This window comes from Dipteris shenzhenensis, chromosome 5 (genome assembly GCF_047967505.1).
Source record: "Dipteris shenzhenensis isolate YYH24624 ecotype China chromosome 5, Dip_SZ_1.0, whole genome shotgun sequence".
Lineage (NCBI taxonomy): Eukaryota > Viridiplantae > Streptophyta > Polypodiopsida > Gleicheniales > Dipteridaceae > Dipteris > Dipteris shenzhenensis.
Genome location: NC_141600.1, coordinates 34,728,224 through 34,745,842, shown reverse-complemented (window position 1 = coordinate 34,745,842; position 17,619 = coordinate 34,728,224). Strand labels below are relative to the sequence as shown.

The 17,619-nt window shown below is 39.9% G+C and overlaps 1 protein-coding gene across 1 annotated transcript; it reads right to left on the bottom strand.

Moving 5' to 3' along the window:
* Nucleotides 1–906: 906 nt before the first annotated feature.
* Nucleotides 907–4,621, bottom strand: LOC147901935 (sucrose transport protein SUT2-like). Its single transcript, XM_087374565.1, has 5 exons — nt 4,157–4,621; nt 2,623–3,476; nt 2,162–2,225; nt 1,997–2,040; nt 907–1,268 (listed from the first exon to the last, which is right to left on the bottom strand). Exons 1-5 carry the CDS (start codon nt 4,617–4,619, stop codon nt 1,101–1,103), a joined length of 1,593 nt encoding a protein of 530 aa, XP_087230691.1. The 5' UTR covers nt 4,620–4,621; the 3' UTR covers nt 907–1,100.
* Between the last annotated feature and the right edge of the window lie 12,998 nt (nt 4,622–17,619).

Below are 17,619 nucleotides of genomic sequence, written 5' to 3'. Positions count from 1 at the left end.
TTGACATCCATGCATGTGTAACTCGTATTGGCTTTCCTTCGCAGTCGCTCTTTGGTGATGTTAAAAACATTGAGAGACTAAAGTAGATCAAGAGGATACTATGTTTTACCATGATTCACATCCACATTCGTTATTACCAATGTGTGAGATGGCACATCATAATCGTTTCCTCCTTTACCTAATTTACCTTTCAACTGCACCCCTTTACCTTTCAACTGCACCCCTTCACCCAAACATATCGCATTTTACCAAAAAAAACAAAAAACATTAAGTTACAAAATAAACTCTAAGCCGAACGCTTGATCTCCACAATGTATAAAAAGAGGAAATAAAACTTAATAAGGTACTATTGTCTTCCCCTTGTAAAGAGCCGCTCTCTTTCCAATTTCATCAAGAAGAAGACAAGATACAACCAATGGAGAATTTATGGTTTATTCCATATGAGCATGAAGTACAACCTCGATATATGAATGAAGCTTAGATCACCAAAGTATAACAACATGATTTATTGAGCTCAAAAATGTCCATGAGTGTAACAGGACCAAGCTTTAGCATTGATTTCTTTCTCATATTTCTATTAACACAAGATTACCAGTCGCCCATCTACTAGCGAGTCACTCAAGCAGTGGAATACGTTTGGACAGTGTACCAATAAGAACAAAATGTCCACATCGTGAAAATAACGACACTGATAGATGGATATAGTAAAATAATAGATTTTTATTGAAATATCCTTGCACTGTAGAAAAGGATACTCAAATAATATCTATAAATTGCATGCACAATGAAATCTAACTCTCTTACACCTTTATGTTACATAAAACTCCAAAAAAGTAAGGCTGAGAGACACCACAAAACCAGTAAGTGAAGGAGTGCCGATACAGAAAGGAGATTGTTACACCATGAAACCACTAAACCAGTTACTGCTAGATTTGAAGGGAGTGCCAGTTCAAAAACAGGGTTAGGTAGAACATGGCTTAACAATAACTCTGAGAGGAAGCAGATAAAAAAGAATATATAAAATGCTAGTATGAGACTACGGCCACCAGTCAAGTCAATGGCAAGGGGGAGAAAGAGTGAAACACTTGGGACAACAATGGTCAATGAATAGGGGTGTACCGGATTGAATAATCTGAAGGTGTTTTGGGTAACCAAACTGCAGCTAATATCCCACCCATCAAGGCAGCCACAGCTGCCAACGTAAATGCAGGCAAGTTGCCTCCACCAAAAAGTTCATCCCATGGCCCACTTCCCACTGAGACAATAATCTGGTACAACACCATAATGCAAAGTTATCAGGTCAGATTTCATCCTGGCTTGACACTTCAAAAGATGTTCACAAATGTCAAGAATGACATCAAACCATGAATGTCTTCTCCAAAAGACAATGAAAATTATCTTCCTTGCAAGAGCCAAAACAAAAAAATAATTATGGCAAGGGTCATATGCGTTGGATTGTTTGGACTCTAGAGGCAGACAAGACTCACTTAGGGCTGGAAATTCAAAGCCTGCTCCATTAATGTAAAAACTATGCAAGATGTGTTGAGAGGATGTCGAGCAAGTTTATTCTCATGCAACTGAAAATATCTATAACAATGCAGAAACATGACCCAACTCATTCTCTAGAAACAAAACAAGTAATGCAGTTTTAGCCTCACCACAATCATCTATAACCATAAATGCCGTCACACATAGCAGGACTAGGTAATATCACATCCCCACAAACGCCATTGCTGTGCAACAGTGGGTGTAAACATACCATAACATACGAGAAAACAGATACAAACATATCCACACACCTTCGCACACATAAGCATCCATATATAAAAGATCATACTGAGTTTTTTGTCAGCATTACAGAGGTGAAAGGCAGACTCGGCTGCAACAAAGGGAGAAAAAAAAACTACCAGATGAAAGACTAACAGAATCACTTAATGACAACTCTGCTTCTGCAATGCTCAAATATCAAATCATTAAGTATCATTCAAATGCGTACCTGTGGGAGGACAATTCCTAGATTGAGTACTCCCATTGACAGTCCTGGAATTTTAGAATCAGGCAACCATTAGAAACACCAATCCATTGAACATATCCAAAATAAATCCAGGCATTTTAAAAAAAGTGAAATCCGCATGCAGCCATGAGGCAAGCACTCACGCACCTTGGCCGCCCCCTGAAGTATTTGTAACAGTAGTAGTAATGGCATAGGGCACACTATACGTTACCTGAAAAGCAAGGCATCACAATCGATCGACACACACAATCAAGAAACTTCCCTCAATTTCACCAGAACTGAAGCAAGATTAAAGAATAATAAGCATTTCAGGATTGAAATCTATAAGCAAAGGAACCACAATGTAATGCAATTCTAAGGCAAGTATTGTTAGTGGTAAACTACATCATTATGATAACGCCTGCTTCAGGAACGAATCAGGCTCTCTAAATACATGACACAAGTATTTAGCAGATTTCGTAATAAATCAGTAAATGAATTCAACACCCCCCCCCCCTTCCCAAAAAAGAAGGGTCCTAACTTTCCCTTCAAAGGCTGCGAACAGAACATCGAGGGCCTCTGAGAAGAACAAAGAATGTTAAGACTCATTTTCAGGTTTCGAAACTCACTGCAAGCGGTGCTCCAAGGATGGCAAAGATGGCAAGTGCTGACCCCAAAAGGCCAGCAGGAGGTTGCCCTGATTCTGGCCGGGAAACCCACTTCGAGAACAGAGTGATAATGACGGTGCCGCCAAAGCATGCAGACATGATCACATTGCCAGCAGCCCACACCTTCCTCTGCCCAACTCTCCGGCATAGAGGCTCTATAAGCAGTGAAGTGATACCCAGAACAACAGAATTGAGCATGAGACCGAAAGATCCAGCACGCACGCCCTTGTTGTACAGGTTGGTCAAGCTTGCACTGGATGTCGAGGGCTCTCCCAAGTAAACCTCTCGTCCCATCCAGTCTGTGTCAAAGAGGATGAAAGGGAACCATGCAAACCAAGTTAGGGCTGTGACCAGGAGGATGTGGCGCATGGGTTTGGGAAGATCCCTAAGAGTGCCAAAGAGCTCCCATATAAAGGCCTCCTTCTCTGGCTCCACCTCCTCATCGTCATCATCATCCTCATCTTCCACCTGCACAGCTACCTGCTTGTTTCCTCCATCCAAAGATTGGGTGGTGGACTGGTTGCTTGACATGAGTGGAATGGTTGGGCTTGTGCTTTTCTTGCTCATTGAAGGTGACCATGGAATCTCTGAAGCTGCTGTAATGCTCAGGACTGTGGTCAGGATCAGTATTATGATGGCAAGCAGGAAGGCAGACTTGAGATTAGCACAGCTCTCATCGCAAGCCGTCGTGAAAGTAAAGGGGAAGATCTTGTACCAGCCGCTGTAGGCACCAGTGGCATAACCCATCACATTGCCAATGGCCATGAAGAGGGAAAAGAAAGCGTTGGCCCTCCTCGATCTGCGATGGTCCCTTCCTGCATGCAAGAACGAACAAGAAGTTATCAGTTCCCTGATTGACCCTAAGTTCTTCGTGACCTTTTGCTTTACCCACATAGGAAGCCTGTCTGCTCGTCAAAAGCTAGCAAAAGACCTATGAAATTTGTAGAAGTTTCACCAAATGTTCGGGGGGCATTCAAGTCAGAAGAGAGACGATGGCACTGTTCATCCATATGACATAGGGTATGGATAGTAGCGCATAGAATTTCTCCAGTAATGACAGCATAGCACACCAAGCTTTGAACATTTCGGCCAGCCATTGAAACTCATCATACACTAGAATTACCTTTGACGTTTTAACGTTGGAATTAACATGAACTCGAATAAACAAGAAGCAGGACGAAAAGGAACTTCTACAGAAAATCAGAAACATCGACGACATCCAGCAGTCCTTGAAACTCGAACAAACAAGAAGAATTACCTTGCCGTTCTAAAAGTTGGAATTAACATGAACTCGAACAAACAAGAAGCACGACGAAAAGGAACAACTGGACCGATTCTACAGAAAATAGAAAGGTCTACGACATCCAGCGGTCCTTGAAACTCATTCGACACTTGTTAGAACTCGGCCCGATCTTTGCCTAAGGAGGAAAACAAACAACTAGCCCCATTCTAGAGAAAATCAAGCAGAATAAATTTCCGAGTCCGAAAGCCCTACCGGTGAAATCAGCAAGAAGCGCACGGCAGGGTCCTTGCAGTGTATTGTTGGCCAAATCGAGGATCCAGAAACCCAACACGAACACAGCAATCGCGTGAGGCCGGGATTCGGTCAAGCTATCCCCGAGAGCGTATCCAACATCCGCCGAGAATGCGATGATAAGAACGGCAACCACAACAGCGATTGCACCAGCTACTATGAAAGGGCGTCGCCTGCCCCATTGGCTCTCGCAATTGTCGCTGAGGTGCCCGACGAGAGGTTGCATGAGCATGCCAGAGATCGGACCGCAGAGCCAAATGTAGCTTGCCCAGGCGTGTGGGATGCCGAGCTCTTCCACATAGGGTGTGAGCAGCGAGAGCTGAAGAGCCCATCCGAATTGCACCCCGGCTGCCACTGCTGATACCCTCGCAAGCGCCCTCAAAGGCACTCGATTCTTGCCCTTGTTCGGCCTGCGGCTGTCCATTGATGTTGCTAGTGCTGCCGCCGGAGTGATACCACAAGCTTCCGCCAGATTGAATGATCCCTGTGGCTCGAAGAGCGCCCCGGCATCAAAATGCAAGGATTAGGGTGCGGCTTTTTTCCTGATTGATCTCGCAATAGGAAAAGCTTACGAATTCTCCACGAAAGCAAGACTGCTGTTGATCGAAATGCCAAATTCCTGGAGAGTCGATCGGAGTCGCGCAACAACGATCAGCAAGGTGCTGCACATCGAGCTTAGAAGCACTTCTTCTTCCGAATTTCTCGTGCCTTAAAAAGTTCGTCTCACCTGCTGTCATCAAAGCTCTTTCCGACTTCGTGAATCGTCCGTAGTCTCAGAAAGATCGCTGAGCAGATTTGTGGACTCCGAGGGCCGACATGCCTCTCGATTCCTGCGATTCTCGAGGCAATGATCAGCGCGCACAAGGACTTGTTTCAGGTGTCCTCAAATCCTCATGGCGCCAACGCGTCTTCCCCTTCTCCCTGCTTGGCATGGCATGCGTCTGCGAAACCAAATCATCATCCGGACATTGGAATTTATTTATGCCTCGTTCCTACGCAATGCAAGCTGTTGCAGGAGAATATGGCAGACAAAGCCAGGTACTCACTCGAAGTTGTGAGACCCGCCACTCAAATGCCGGGAATGTTTCTGCCGTAAAATCACTGTTTGTGATTCCTCTAATAATAACCGTGCGCGGAGAAGCTGCAACTGCTAGGGTTATGCTAGTTTTGCGCTGTGCGCCCTGTCAAAAGCGAGTTCGTTGCAAATTCTATGCTTCCGTGGACTTGAATGTTTCTAATCTTGGATCCCCGGCTTTGCTTTCGTCCAATGGTGACGAAGAGAATGATGCCTCAAAACCGGACATCATCAACCGCAACAACTTCCACCAAAACCCGATTATAATCGATGTGATGGATCTGTTGTTCAAGTTTCCATTTGTCGATCAATCGCATGCATCAGGTGGAGACCTCCACTCCACAGACCTGATTCCAGCTCGCTCAGTCACAACCATAGACGGAAATCGCGAAATTCGATTGGACTACATGCTATGATTGCTATCAGGCATACACACAGAATGCAAAATAAACAAAGCTTGAAGCCAGGACCGAAGCGGACCTACTGTGGCAATAAACCACGGCAGTGCGTCCATTTCAAGGTCAAAAATGCGATATTTCTAAAAGCATTACAGGATACAGGTAATCTAAACTTTTTCGATCACGATATCAGAAGATTTCGCGTGAGAGGTTCAAAGGATCAAAGAGCGGAAAAGATGTAAATGGACGAACGAAGCAGGATGGGAGAAAACAGAGCAAAGCAAGGAGGGATAAAAGCGAAAGTGGTGGAAAGATCGGAAGAAGGCAAGCGAATGACGGAATTGTTTGGGGGCAAACGAAGAATGCAGAGATTTTTGCGAGATTGAACGTGAGATGTTGCAGCGACAGCAGCAGCAGCAGCGGCAGGAAGGAGATACTTTAGGAATTCACGTGTACTATGCATAAGCTTTTCACAAACCTTACATTATAGTCGTAAGGAAAGTCCCTAGCTAGTCCTCCTAGAAGCTCCCCACCAATGGTAGCTTGGGTCGCTTCTAGGTGGCCTCTCGCACTTACCCGGTTGCCTCTCCGGCCCACCGACCGATGCTTCACACCAACGGAATCTTTTCACACACTGCCACCCTCTCAGACCGACCGACCCATGCTTCACACCCACGCACACTCGCTGCTCATCGCAGAAAGTTGGATGTGACGTCACTTGAATACATCATGCTTGGCTACAGTGACGAGAGCAAAGCATACAAGCTGTATGATCCCATTAAACCGAAAGGTCATCGTCTCCAGAGATGTAATCTTTGATGAAGAATTAGAATGGAAAGCACATGCACACACACTAACCTCTCTACACTCCTCGTGTTCCCTAACAGCCTGTTCTCACTCTAGCCGCATGCAGCGCCGTAGGTGGCTTCGTTGGTTGCATCAATAGAAGTCAATCTCACCCCAAGGACCAAATTGCTATCCGTGTGGTTAACTCCCCTCACATGCCTTTCAGAGTGCAACAACCACCCCGAAATTTCGGTACAATTCCTAATAAATTCAGCAGGTTTGGTTGGTCTATCACTAGCCGGAATATCTGGGTTGTTGTGGGGTTACTAGACACTCAGGAAAATGAGCATTTGGTTTGGTAATAAGGAACATGAACGGAGGAAGCCAGCAAAGTAAGTAAATGTAGCCGAGACGAGTTTGCACTTGTTCATGAAGCTCCTGAACCCTCCCCCACGCAGCATCCAACGAGTTCAAGCTACTGGGTGCTCGAATGAGTCCAACATTTTTCACATGTGCACATGCGCACAACTCTACTCTCGATTTCTTGCAAGTTCTAAATTGAGCACTAATGCTTCGTTTTTTCCAAATAAGTATAAGTGGAGAGAGAGAGAGAGAGATGATTTCAATAGTTACCTCAATCATGATTAGATATCTCAAGATTCTCACATTTTTAATACAACACTATTGTGTCAAGGATGATCATCTTTCCATAAAAACATGCCATACATAAAAACATGCACATATGCACACTCTCATGGATGTGCACAAACACAAACAAGTACACAAATTTACAAACTCTCATGGATGTGCACAAACATGCACATATGCACATAGAAGTATGCACACATGCGTGGGTGCACACCCACACACACATGGATGCGCATGCACACACATGCAAACATGCACATGTACATGTGCACATGCGCACAACTCTACTCTCGATTTCTTGCAAGTTCTAAATTGAGCACTAATGCTTCATTTTTTCTAAATTAGTATAAGTGGAGAGAGACAGTTCTAAATTGAGCACTAATGCTTCATTTTTTCTAAATTAGTATAAGTGGAGAGAGACAGAGAGAGAGAGAGAGAGAGAGATGATTTCAATAGTTACCTCAATCATGATTAGATATCTCAAGATTCTCACATTTTTAATACAACACTATTGTGTCAAGGATGATCATCTTTCCATGTGGATGCACAATACAAAGTTTGCTTACAAAACCTTAAAAAAAGCTAAATATTATGAGATACCAAGAATGATAGAAAGAGAAAAGTAACAATTAAACTTTGATCACAAGCTCGTTCTATCTAATCCAAAGTGAATTTATAATAGCTTTAAACCATATATTCGAACTCCACGATTTTTTCATTTTCTTTCACTCAACTTTTGAGATGCGTAATCCATGAACATCTTATGCACTCTTGCACCACCAACATGGCACTAGCTTTTCACCTTAATAACAATCATTCAAGCAACAATTCCTTATTTTAATTCTTAAACATTAGGGGATGGGTGACTTCAATCAAGTGTTTTTGTAAGGAAACAACACGTGATAAATAAATGTTCTCATTGTATGGATTAGATATGATGGGGACATCTTACCTTAGTGGATTTATCTTAGCAACCATCTCATGTATGTAAATGCTATTTTCTCTATTAAAGTCTTTTCCACTCCTTCCTTTATTCTTGCCCTTGCACTTTTAATCGACTCTGTTCTCCTCCTTATACATTTAATTGACTTTTTATATAATGAGACATGGGGCAAGAAGGAGTGGCTCCTCTTGTCAATCCTATTTTTTCTTTTCTTGCCTACCAATTCTTTTTTATTAGAGCACTTTCCTTCTTGCCAACTTCATCCCCCATGCCCTCCCCCTCCACCTCTCTATTCTACGTGCAAGAAACATATAGATGAAATTTATTGAAATGAATATAAATACATCACATGTTGGAGAAGGTTAGTGAGAGGAGAGCTCATAGGAGTGCACACACATACTAGTTGTACATTAAATTATTACGAACAAGATGATGAATATGTATAGCTTCACCTCTTAGGGTTAGTATTAGAATACCAAGCTTTGTACCTTTTGTTATGGAGTTGCTTGGATTGTGTGCAACCAAACCTATTGAATGGTAACTCCATGTGTCTTTAGTTATTTGGCCAATTAAAAAGAGGTTTTGTGCCATGGAGAAGGGGGGAGGGGGGAGGGGGGGGTATCCTATTCTTTTGTATTGCCTTTGTAAATGTAGAGAGAAATGTCACCAATTCTTACTATCTTGTGCAGAGTATTACCTCCCATAGATATATTTCCCTTTGCATTTTTGTTTGATGCACTTCGGAAAACCATTCTTCCTTGTGTGAGATATGATTCCTACACTCATTAACATTGAAATTTATGAGGTTGGGTGCTAGAGCTGAGCTCGTTCATACTAGTGTGCTTGGGTCTTTTCTCTAATTTGCTGTTGGCAATGTTCCACAATAACTTTTATTGGCCACAAGCTTAAACTTCTAATTACCATAATTATTGGTGCCATCCAATTTCCTATTTGGGTCCAAGAATATGGTGCATCATGTGATTTTTCCATATTTGATCACACTAATGTCAAATTATAACACAAACTATTACAAATGTTTTTTAAAACTATTATGAGCATTATCCTTTTTCCAATGTGTTAGAAATAGTCAAAACTGCTTAAATACAAGTGTGGCATATGATATACAAAAGGTGCAGTTACTAAAGATTGGACTACAATCAAATACCAAATGACCTAGATATTGCATTATGTCCAAAAAAATAAGATAGTTAGATGTAATGAAGCATAAAAAAGGTATTGATGGAATCAAAATGATGTGAATAATATGTGATTTTAGTGTGTGAAATTGTGGTGCGCACTGGGTCCAAATTGGATGTTGAATCATCAATGCACCTAAATCAAGTGAGAAGAATATTAATTTGGGCACCCCACTTACCACTTTAACTAATAGGTCATCATGATTAGGATGTCCAAGTCGATTTGAGAATTTGGCTTTTATGAAGTTCAATCTCTACACTAGTATAAGGTTTGCTAGCCTAATTGACAGTGATTTTAGTTGGCATATAAGAAAAATAAAGACACAAATTTTTACTTGCTAAAATTAAAGCGTAGTAAAGATGGGATGGCATTGATGTGCATATCAATGGTGCATATCAATGGTGCATATCAAAGTGCAACATGCATGTGATGTGATGAGGTGTTAATTGTTGATTGTGTAGTGATGATCTAGCAACTATATAGAAGTTGGCTATGCAAAGTGCTGTTGAGAGGTGGCACTAGGTGCCTATGTGCCACATGGTTATATGAAGGTGTTAATTGTGCTGATTGGACTACCAATCGAGGATGCTTGTCCTACTAATCTTGCAGATTCTAATTAGGTGATTATTCTGCTGCTATATGAGATAAAGAAACTGACTTCGAGGTCACTACATGAGAGGCAGATGAAGTGATGTACACAAAAAAAGTAACATGAAAGGGTATCTAACTACAATTCAATGTGATGGGGTAGCTGCCATTTGCAGAATAGCCACCCACCACTAAATGCTACATGCTTTAGTGAGGCTCAAAGGAGATGTTGCCAAGAAATCAAGAAGTAGGCTCTTTTGGAAGTAATCAGAAAGGTGTGTTATTGGATTAAATACATGTTATAGGATTGTCTCAATGAGAATTTATCGATCACCTCATTGTCATATGGCTAGCTACAATAGAAGATAAGATTATTGTACATAGTTAATGAAAATTGCTATATCCAATTATATGATCCTTGGCATGGCCTAGTAAAAGAACCGTCTAATAATATATCTCCCTTCTCCTTTGTATTCAAGAAAATAAAAATCTTGTATTATATCTCTTTCTCCTTACTATCTGTATTGGAGCTCTCATCTCACCCTCAGATCCTCAAGAGGATCTTGATCCATGACCTTGGTCAATTGGTTGAAGACATGCTCACCTAAAAAGGATAGACTTAATGCAAACAAAGATGGTGTGAGAGAATGGAATGGTTCATGACCTAAATTTCTTCTATGTGTTTCAACAAATTTAGGACAAGATGGGGAAGTATAGATGAGAGGGAGAGGGGGATATTTGGAAGGGGGATGGGAGAGAGGATGGCAATTCAAAATAGGATAGGAGGGGTATGATTGAAAAAGGTGAAATGAGACAGCATGGTAGAGTGGTGAGAGAAAACGTAAATGGGAGTAGGGATGGGAGGGGACAAGGGGAAATGGAAAAGTAGAAATGGTACTAGGTGGTGAGTGGGGAGGGGGAAGGAGAAATGGGAGGGGATAAGGCAAAGGGGAAGGGGAGAAGATGAGGGAAAGTAATAATGGGAGAGGGGACATAGGGGATGGGGAAACAAGAAGTAATAAATGGGAAGGGTGTTGAATGGGGAAACAAGAAGTACTGAATGGAAAGGGTATTGAGAATGGTGTGAATTGCATCATAGAGCAAACAATCCCTAACCTAACCATATGCGGTGAAGATGTATATTTTTAGTTTATTTGTAATACAAAATACTACCTAGTTAGTCATTTCTTGTGCACTCCACGCTCTCTCTTCCCAACCCTACAACATGGTATCAAAGACAATAGTGCTCTATCCTTTATAGATAGATAGTAAACCCTTGCTTTTGTAAAGGAGCGAGCCCTCCTTTTGAGGCATCTTCATTTCTTGTTGAAATCACCTTGTAGAGCTCCTTCTTCCCTTTGTTTTGCTTCATAAATCTCTAGACTAGGATCTATGGAGATTTAGATATCTACTATAGAGCTTTAGGTATCTTCATTTGAGTGTTTCCTCCTTCCTTGAGTTAATTGTGAAGGTTTCTAAGGTTTGTACCATATGTGTTGAGAGTTTTGAAATGTTCAATAAGGGGCTTGAGCTGAATTTGGTAGCTCTAAACAGTGCATGCACCAAATTTTCTTCCTTCTACAAAAATTCCTAGGAGCTTCTGAGACAAGCCTAGAATTTCACACAATCGTGCTTGATCAGGTGATAGGCATACTTGTCTTTCTTATCCCATTCTGCTTGAGCTCGGGCAATGGTAGGATCTGCTACTGGTGCGGAAACTGTTTGTGTAGATGTAGATCCCAATGTAGATCCCGTTGCTGGTGCTGTGACAACAGATGGAGTAGAGCTACTGGTGGCTGGATCGGCCAATGGTCTAGGTATAGCTCCATCGACATACTCCCATTTGTCCTGAAGCACAAGAATGGTCTCCATTCGGTATTTCCATGTATTGTAATTGGAGTTGTCTAACTTAGCAGATGCCTCCAGATTGAGGTTGCTAGTCGACATGGTGCAAACAATGTACTCAAAAAGTGTCTTGGAAAACTCTGTATGAATCAACTGCAAATACACTGAAGATGCCAAGTGAAATCTCTGTACCATCGGTGAAGATAGAACTGCAATATATAAGATCTGATCTGTGTTACAAGGCTTGTGGCAATGATGCCGGGAATAGCCAAGAGGCTTTACAAGGCTAAAAATGATGTGCACAATGCCGTGAGATAGCCGAATAGGCTACCTCAACATTAGAAATGACTCGGCATCATCACTGAGCAAAAAGACGTGAGCTACAACAATGCAACACAATAACACAAGTAGATGTGCACCTATAGTTCATGGAGTAGACAACCTACAATAATAGATGCTAAAAGTAATGTGTTACCACCTCATCATCTTTAGCAATGGGTAGTTCTCCACCTCATTAATTTACTTGCAGAATGATCTTTTCTTTTGGATTCAAGACATTTGCACTTATTTGCGCTACACATGACACCCTTGTAAAGTCACATTGTTACACATCTTTGCAAAAAAAAACAAGTCACATGTTTACACATACATCAACCTTCTTAAGCATGGGATTTTTTTGACACATTTTTTCCACTATCTTATTATAGGTTTTCATATTTTGCATGTAGTTGTCTCATCATGGCTTGGATCAAACATTTGATGACAACTCCTCTCATATCCCCATAGGCTAGACTATGTTTTACAAAAAAGTTTGTTTTGAGTGGAATATCACAAACTGAGTAGGTTGAGCATACGTCCCCATAGCTATCAATTGAATTCATGTTTATGAATGCGCATACAGATCATTCTTTCCACATTTATGTAACCTTCCATTGCGAAGCATGACAGTGTTCTCACAAGTAGATACTCTCCGCAAATGATGGCAATCTACCACATGTCCCCAAATAGCCTCCAACATGGACCCAATCACATTTTGATGATTTTATGGTCATGATTCTTGATGAAATGCATGAGTAAAGGTATGTACGAATAGACAATTTCGATTCAAAGCTCATAGGTCTGGAGAAAAAGGAAATAGATCCTACTATCTTTGATCAAATTAGATTGAATGCAAGAGATTTTTCATATGCATGGTTCAGAATCCACTTTCTCATCATGCAAATCTATAGGTAATCCCTCAACATGAGTCTCTTCCACCTACATCAACATAGTATGAATTTTGTAGTGTTTTAAAGGGATCACATGATTGCATGGACTTGCCTCCACGGAGCATGTACATTTGCATATAAGCCCTCAGCATAAGGCCCTTTCATCTCTTATTTCCAAGGATTTAATCCAGAGTACATTGTTTATGGATTCAATGTTCAAATAAATCTTCAACGTGAGAAAATTTCAGCATCAATTTAGTCCTTCCATAACACAGTTTGATGGTTTCAATCTTTGCCATCTAGCAAATTAGGGAATGACAGTGTATGCATTCATGACTATTTTGCATAGTCCATACTTGATGCAATTTTGTGGTGTTATCCATGACTATGATTTTGTCTAGATAGCATTTCTTTATGTTTATGGTAGCTCACGTCCTTGGTCAACTCATGCAATTTCTTTTTAAATCAAATCTATTCTTACGATTGGCCCCTTGATGAGCTTAAGGTAGATTCAGTTACATATGATGCTAACAAATGGTTAAAAGAGTCCTATTGCAAATTAACTTAAGATCAAGTTACTTGAGCACTCAGGACATTCAAGTCATTTAGGCCGGGAAGGCTTCCCCATGGGATATGTCATAACATTATACTATCATACCTCTTTAGATTTAAAGGATATCAGCACCGAGCAAAGTCTATTATCTTTAAGTACCATACTTTCTCCTCTATTCTTGGATTTTATGTAGCCCTTGGATCCCTCTTTTGACATTGATTATGTGATCCTACTTTTTCACATCCCATGTAGTGCTACCACTAGTATTGGTTTGGTGACAACCTTGTTTGTCACAAGCTTCTGGAGTATTTCTTCTTAGCTTCCCCGATCATTAGCTTCAAATATAAATTTTCCTACAGATCAAATTCATAGTCCACATTGACTTATGGCATGTTCAGCAACCATTTGTAGCATGCAATCATTTACTAATTGACTAGTCTTTGAACAAGGAGGATGTCTTTCTTTTTGGCATAGCTTCATCTTCCCTTTATAGTTTGTGTTTTATTCTCAAAGGAAAATGAAAATCTACAAATTAATAAGGGAATTGAAAGTTAATGCATAGGATCCAAGTTGTACTCCTTGTATAAACTTACATTGCATAGTTATTGTGATGTGCATTTGCATCATGTTAGTTGTGATGAGGACTTCTAATGTGAATCATTCAAAGTGAAAGCATGGCATTTGATTAGTGTTAAAGGGATCCCATTGTGGTCTCCAATGTGTAGCGCCTCTACATGTCAGATAAAGATATCACAACGAATCATAGAGAATCGCATAATGGATAATCAAGAGATACACTCATATGAAATGGAAATACACAACAATAGACTTGGAAACATAGAATATGTGAGGAAATCCATCTCCATTAGATAAACATGTGTGATAGAATGAATAACCAAAGACTCCAGGTTGCATGAATACAAGGCTCTGGTTGACACCCATCATACCTGCGCGTCAGTTTTTGCAACTACTCGCACCTCTTGGAATCCCCATGATCATTGATACCCTAACTAGAAGTCTTCAATGCAGCATCTCTTGGTAGCTATCAACACATTTGAATTTCATGCAAAAAGAGTTGCGGGCATTGTTTCAGGCATGAAGAAAAAACCTAAGAGCAATAGCAATGAAGCTGACAAAATTCCAGCATGGGAGTAGACCTAAGGCAATCCCTCTATAAACATGTAAGAAAGAAGGCTCATTCACAGAAAGGGAATTTCAAATATGGGGACTTACGGGCCATCTATGAATAGCTAGGGGCTACAAAACTAGTTATCTAATATAACTACGTTGTGTACATGTAAGGAGGGGACTTTTAAATTCAAAATTTAGATATATCTACATACAAAAGAGGGTTAATAATTACACACAAAATTAAAAAATGAAAATATAGCGGTATTTTAAATGTGTGCTGGCTCACGTATGTTTTATGGGTTTTAACATAGTGACTACCTCAGGGGAGAAGACAAAAGAAAAGGTTATGGTGGGCATGTCCAAAACACTCCCATCATGTCAATATCACAATGATGCATCAAATAACTTAATAATTGTAAAATTCTTGATTGGTACTAAGATGAAAAACTCTAAATATTTTTTAGTTAGGTACTCTTTCGTTTTAACATGGGTGAGTTGGAAAGCCTTGGCACTTTTTTGATAGAATGCAAGCAATACTAAAATATTGGCAGTCCTTGGTTCCAAGGTAGATGAAGAACACAAAAAATCCATTTTATTTTGATGATCTCATAAACATCAAGATTTGGTACAATTCTATGCATTGGTTCAAATAGTCTTGACTTTTTTGGGCATGGCCGTTTTATTGTTGAGTGGAGAGAGGAGAATGGAGTCTAGCCTACCTCCTAGTATACAATCAAAGAAAAAAATAAAGGTGCCAATAAGAACAAGAGAAGGTTCAATTACTATGGTAAGTAGTGTCATATAGAGAAGCACTACTAGAAGAAATAGCATTATGAGCAGCACAAAGAGAAGGCACACTTTGTAGGAAAATCAACTTTGGATGAAAAAGTTATGTTTGTTGTGGATGGTGAAGCCTAGGCATTTTGAGAAGTATATGTGTCTTTTCTTAGTGTGATTTTGATTTGGAGAATAACACTGTGATTGACAATCTCAGCTCTTGTGAGTAGATTGATTTGGCAGACATAGATGAGTGCATATACAACCCAATTGCAAGCACCAAACATGCCACCAAGTCAATGTGCAAACATTATACTTTGCCAAAGGGCCTTCATTTGGATGTTGATCATTTTTATGAATAACATTTATACATAGCTCACAGAGCTCAATATGATGTGCTCTTTGGTCCTTCAAAATATGAAAATTGGTGTGCTTCATCAAACCATCTTTGAAATGGAAAAGGCATCATCTCTCTCTTCCTTCCATTACACAAGTCTCTCCTTGATCATAGACTTTGCTTTCTTCCCCAGAGAAAAGAAGCTTCTATTGATTCTTAAAAAACATGAAATTCCATGCCCGAGATAAAGATGGTAAGTAGAAGAGAAAAGAACTGGAAGTCAAAAAACCAGCCTGTTTCTAGAGAGCTGAGCTCAATTGCCAATCATAAACTTTTCTAATGGCCTTCTAGCTAGATACCACTAGCTATAGCCTATTTCTGGAGAGCAAAGCTCAATTGCCGATCATAGACTTTTCTAATGACCTTATAGCTAGATACCACTAGCTATAGCATGAAGCCATGAATTGCACCAATTGGACTCCATGTATTTACACGACCTTATTTAAAATTACTCAAAACTTGACTTGTGAAATTATATTCTCCACTTTTAGCTCACATAAATCCAATATTTATAGAATCTGCATTCCATGTAAATGCAACCAAAAGTAATTAAACAAGATATCCTTAGATGATAATAATACAATTGGGGCTTAGAGAAAATGACTTGGGATCATGCATATATGCAAGCGTTATGGAATAAGGATGCCACTCTTTGAGAATAAGCAAATATCCTTTATGCTTTTCTAGGACCATAGACCTTGACTTCTTTATCTTCACTAAATCAACCATAGAGGCTAGATCCACTATGAACATCTTGAACATGTAGCAATGTTATGCAATCTCTTTAACTAGATAACTAGGAAAAAGATATTGATGAAGTAATCATAAGCCACATTGTTGTTTCAACTCTAAGAATGCACTCTTTGAGAATAACAAAATATTCTTGATCTAAGACCATAGCCCCTGACTTTTTTATCTTCACTAAATCAACCATAGAGGCTAGCTCCACTATGAGCATCTTGAAGATGTAGCAATGTTATGTAATCTCTTTAACTAGACAACTAGGAAAAAGATATTGATGAAGTAATCATAGGACACATTGTAGTATCAACTCCAAGATCTCATTCATTGATTCTAAGCTTAGAGTAATCATAACTCTAAACTCATCTATTTGCTTCTATAACCTATCATGCATGTTAACAATGAGATGAGGAGACCAAGCACATGGAAAATTATAGGCAAATCCAAATTTTAAATTCAAAAATCATATCATCTTTAATGGCCTAGGTAAAGGCTACATATTAGATAGGGGCATTTCTAATCAATTTCCATCTAACTCCTCCGAAGGGAGTTACCTTGATATGATATCTTTAGTAATTGCTATCTGTTTGTATGTATGGTTACCAACATGTGAAACCAATTTTGTGTACTTAATATCAAAACCAATAATATAGTAAATCTTGGAATTGCAAGAGCCAAAACAAATTAGCTTGTTCCCATAGTAGAGCAACAAAATCCTTTGTGCTTTTTCTTTTTTATCTTCCATAAGAGCATGTAGCCTTCAATATTCCCTTGAATTGCACTCTATTTAGACTTACAATAGCGTGCAAGTGCCTGCATTGTGGTTAATGTAGGGTGTATACATTCAAAGGACTCTCTACAAAAACTCAAAATATCACTTAGGAACTCAACTATGATCTCACCCAAGGATGAGAATCATGGATTTTCTCCACTGCATGTATTGATTTTTAGCTATTTTTAGCTCCCAACAATTGGAGGTAGCTCAAGCAAACAATCATCACTATACACCTTTGGCAATTCTTTAACATGTCAAACCTACTTCAAAAGCTTGCATGTGCATGAAACTCTTGATTCCTGAGATGAAAATTATTTTCAGCTATGTGTTGGAAATGACCAAACCTACACATTTTAATATAT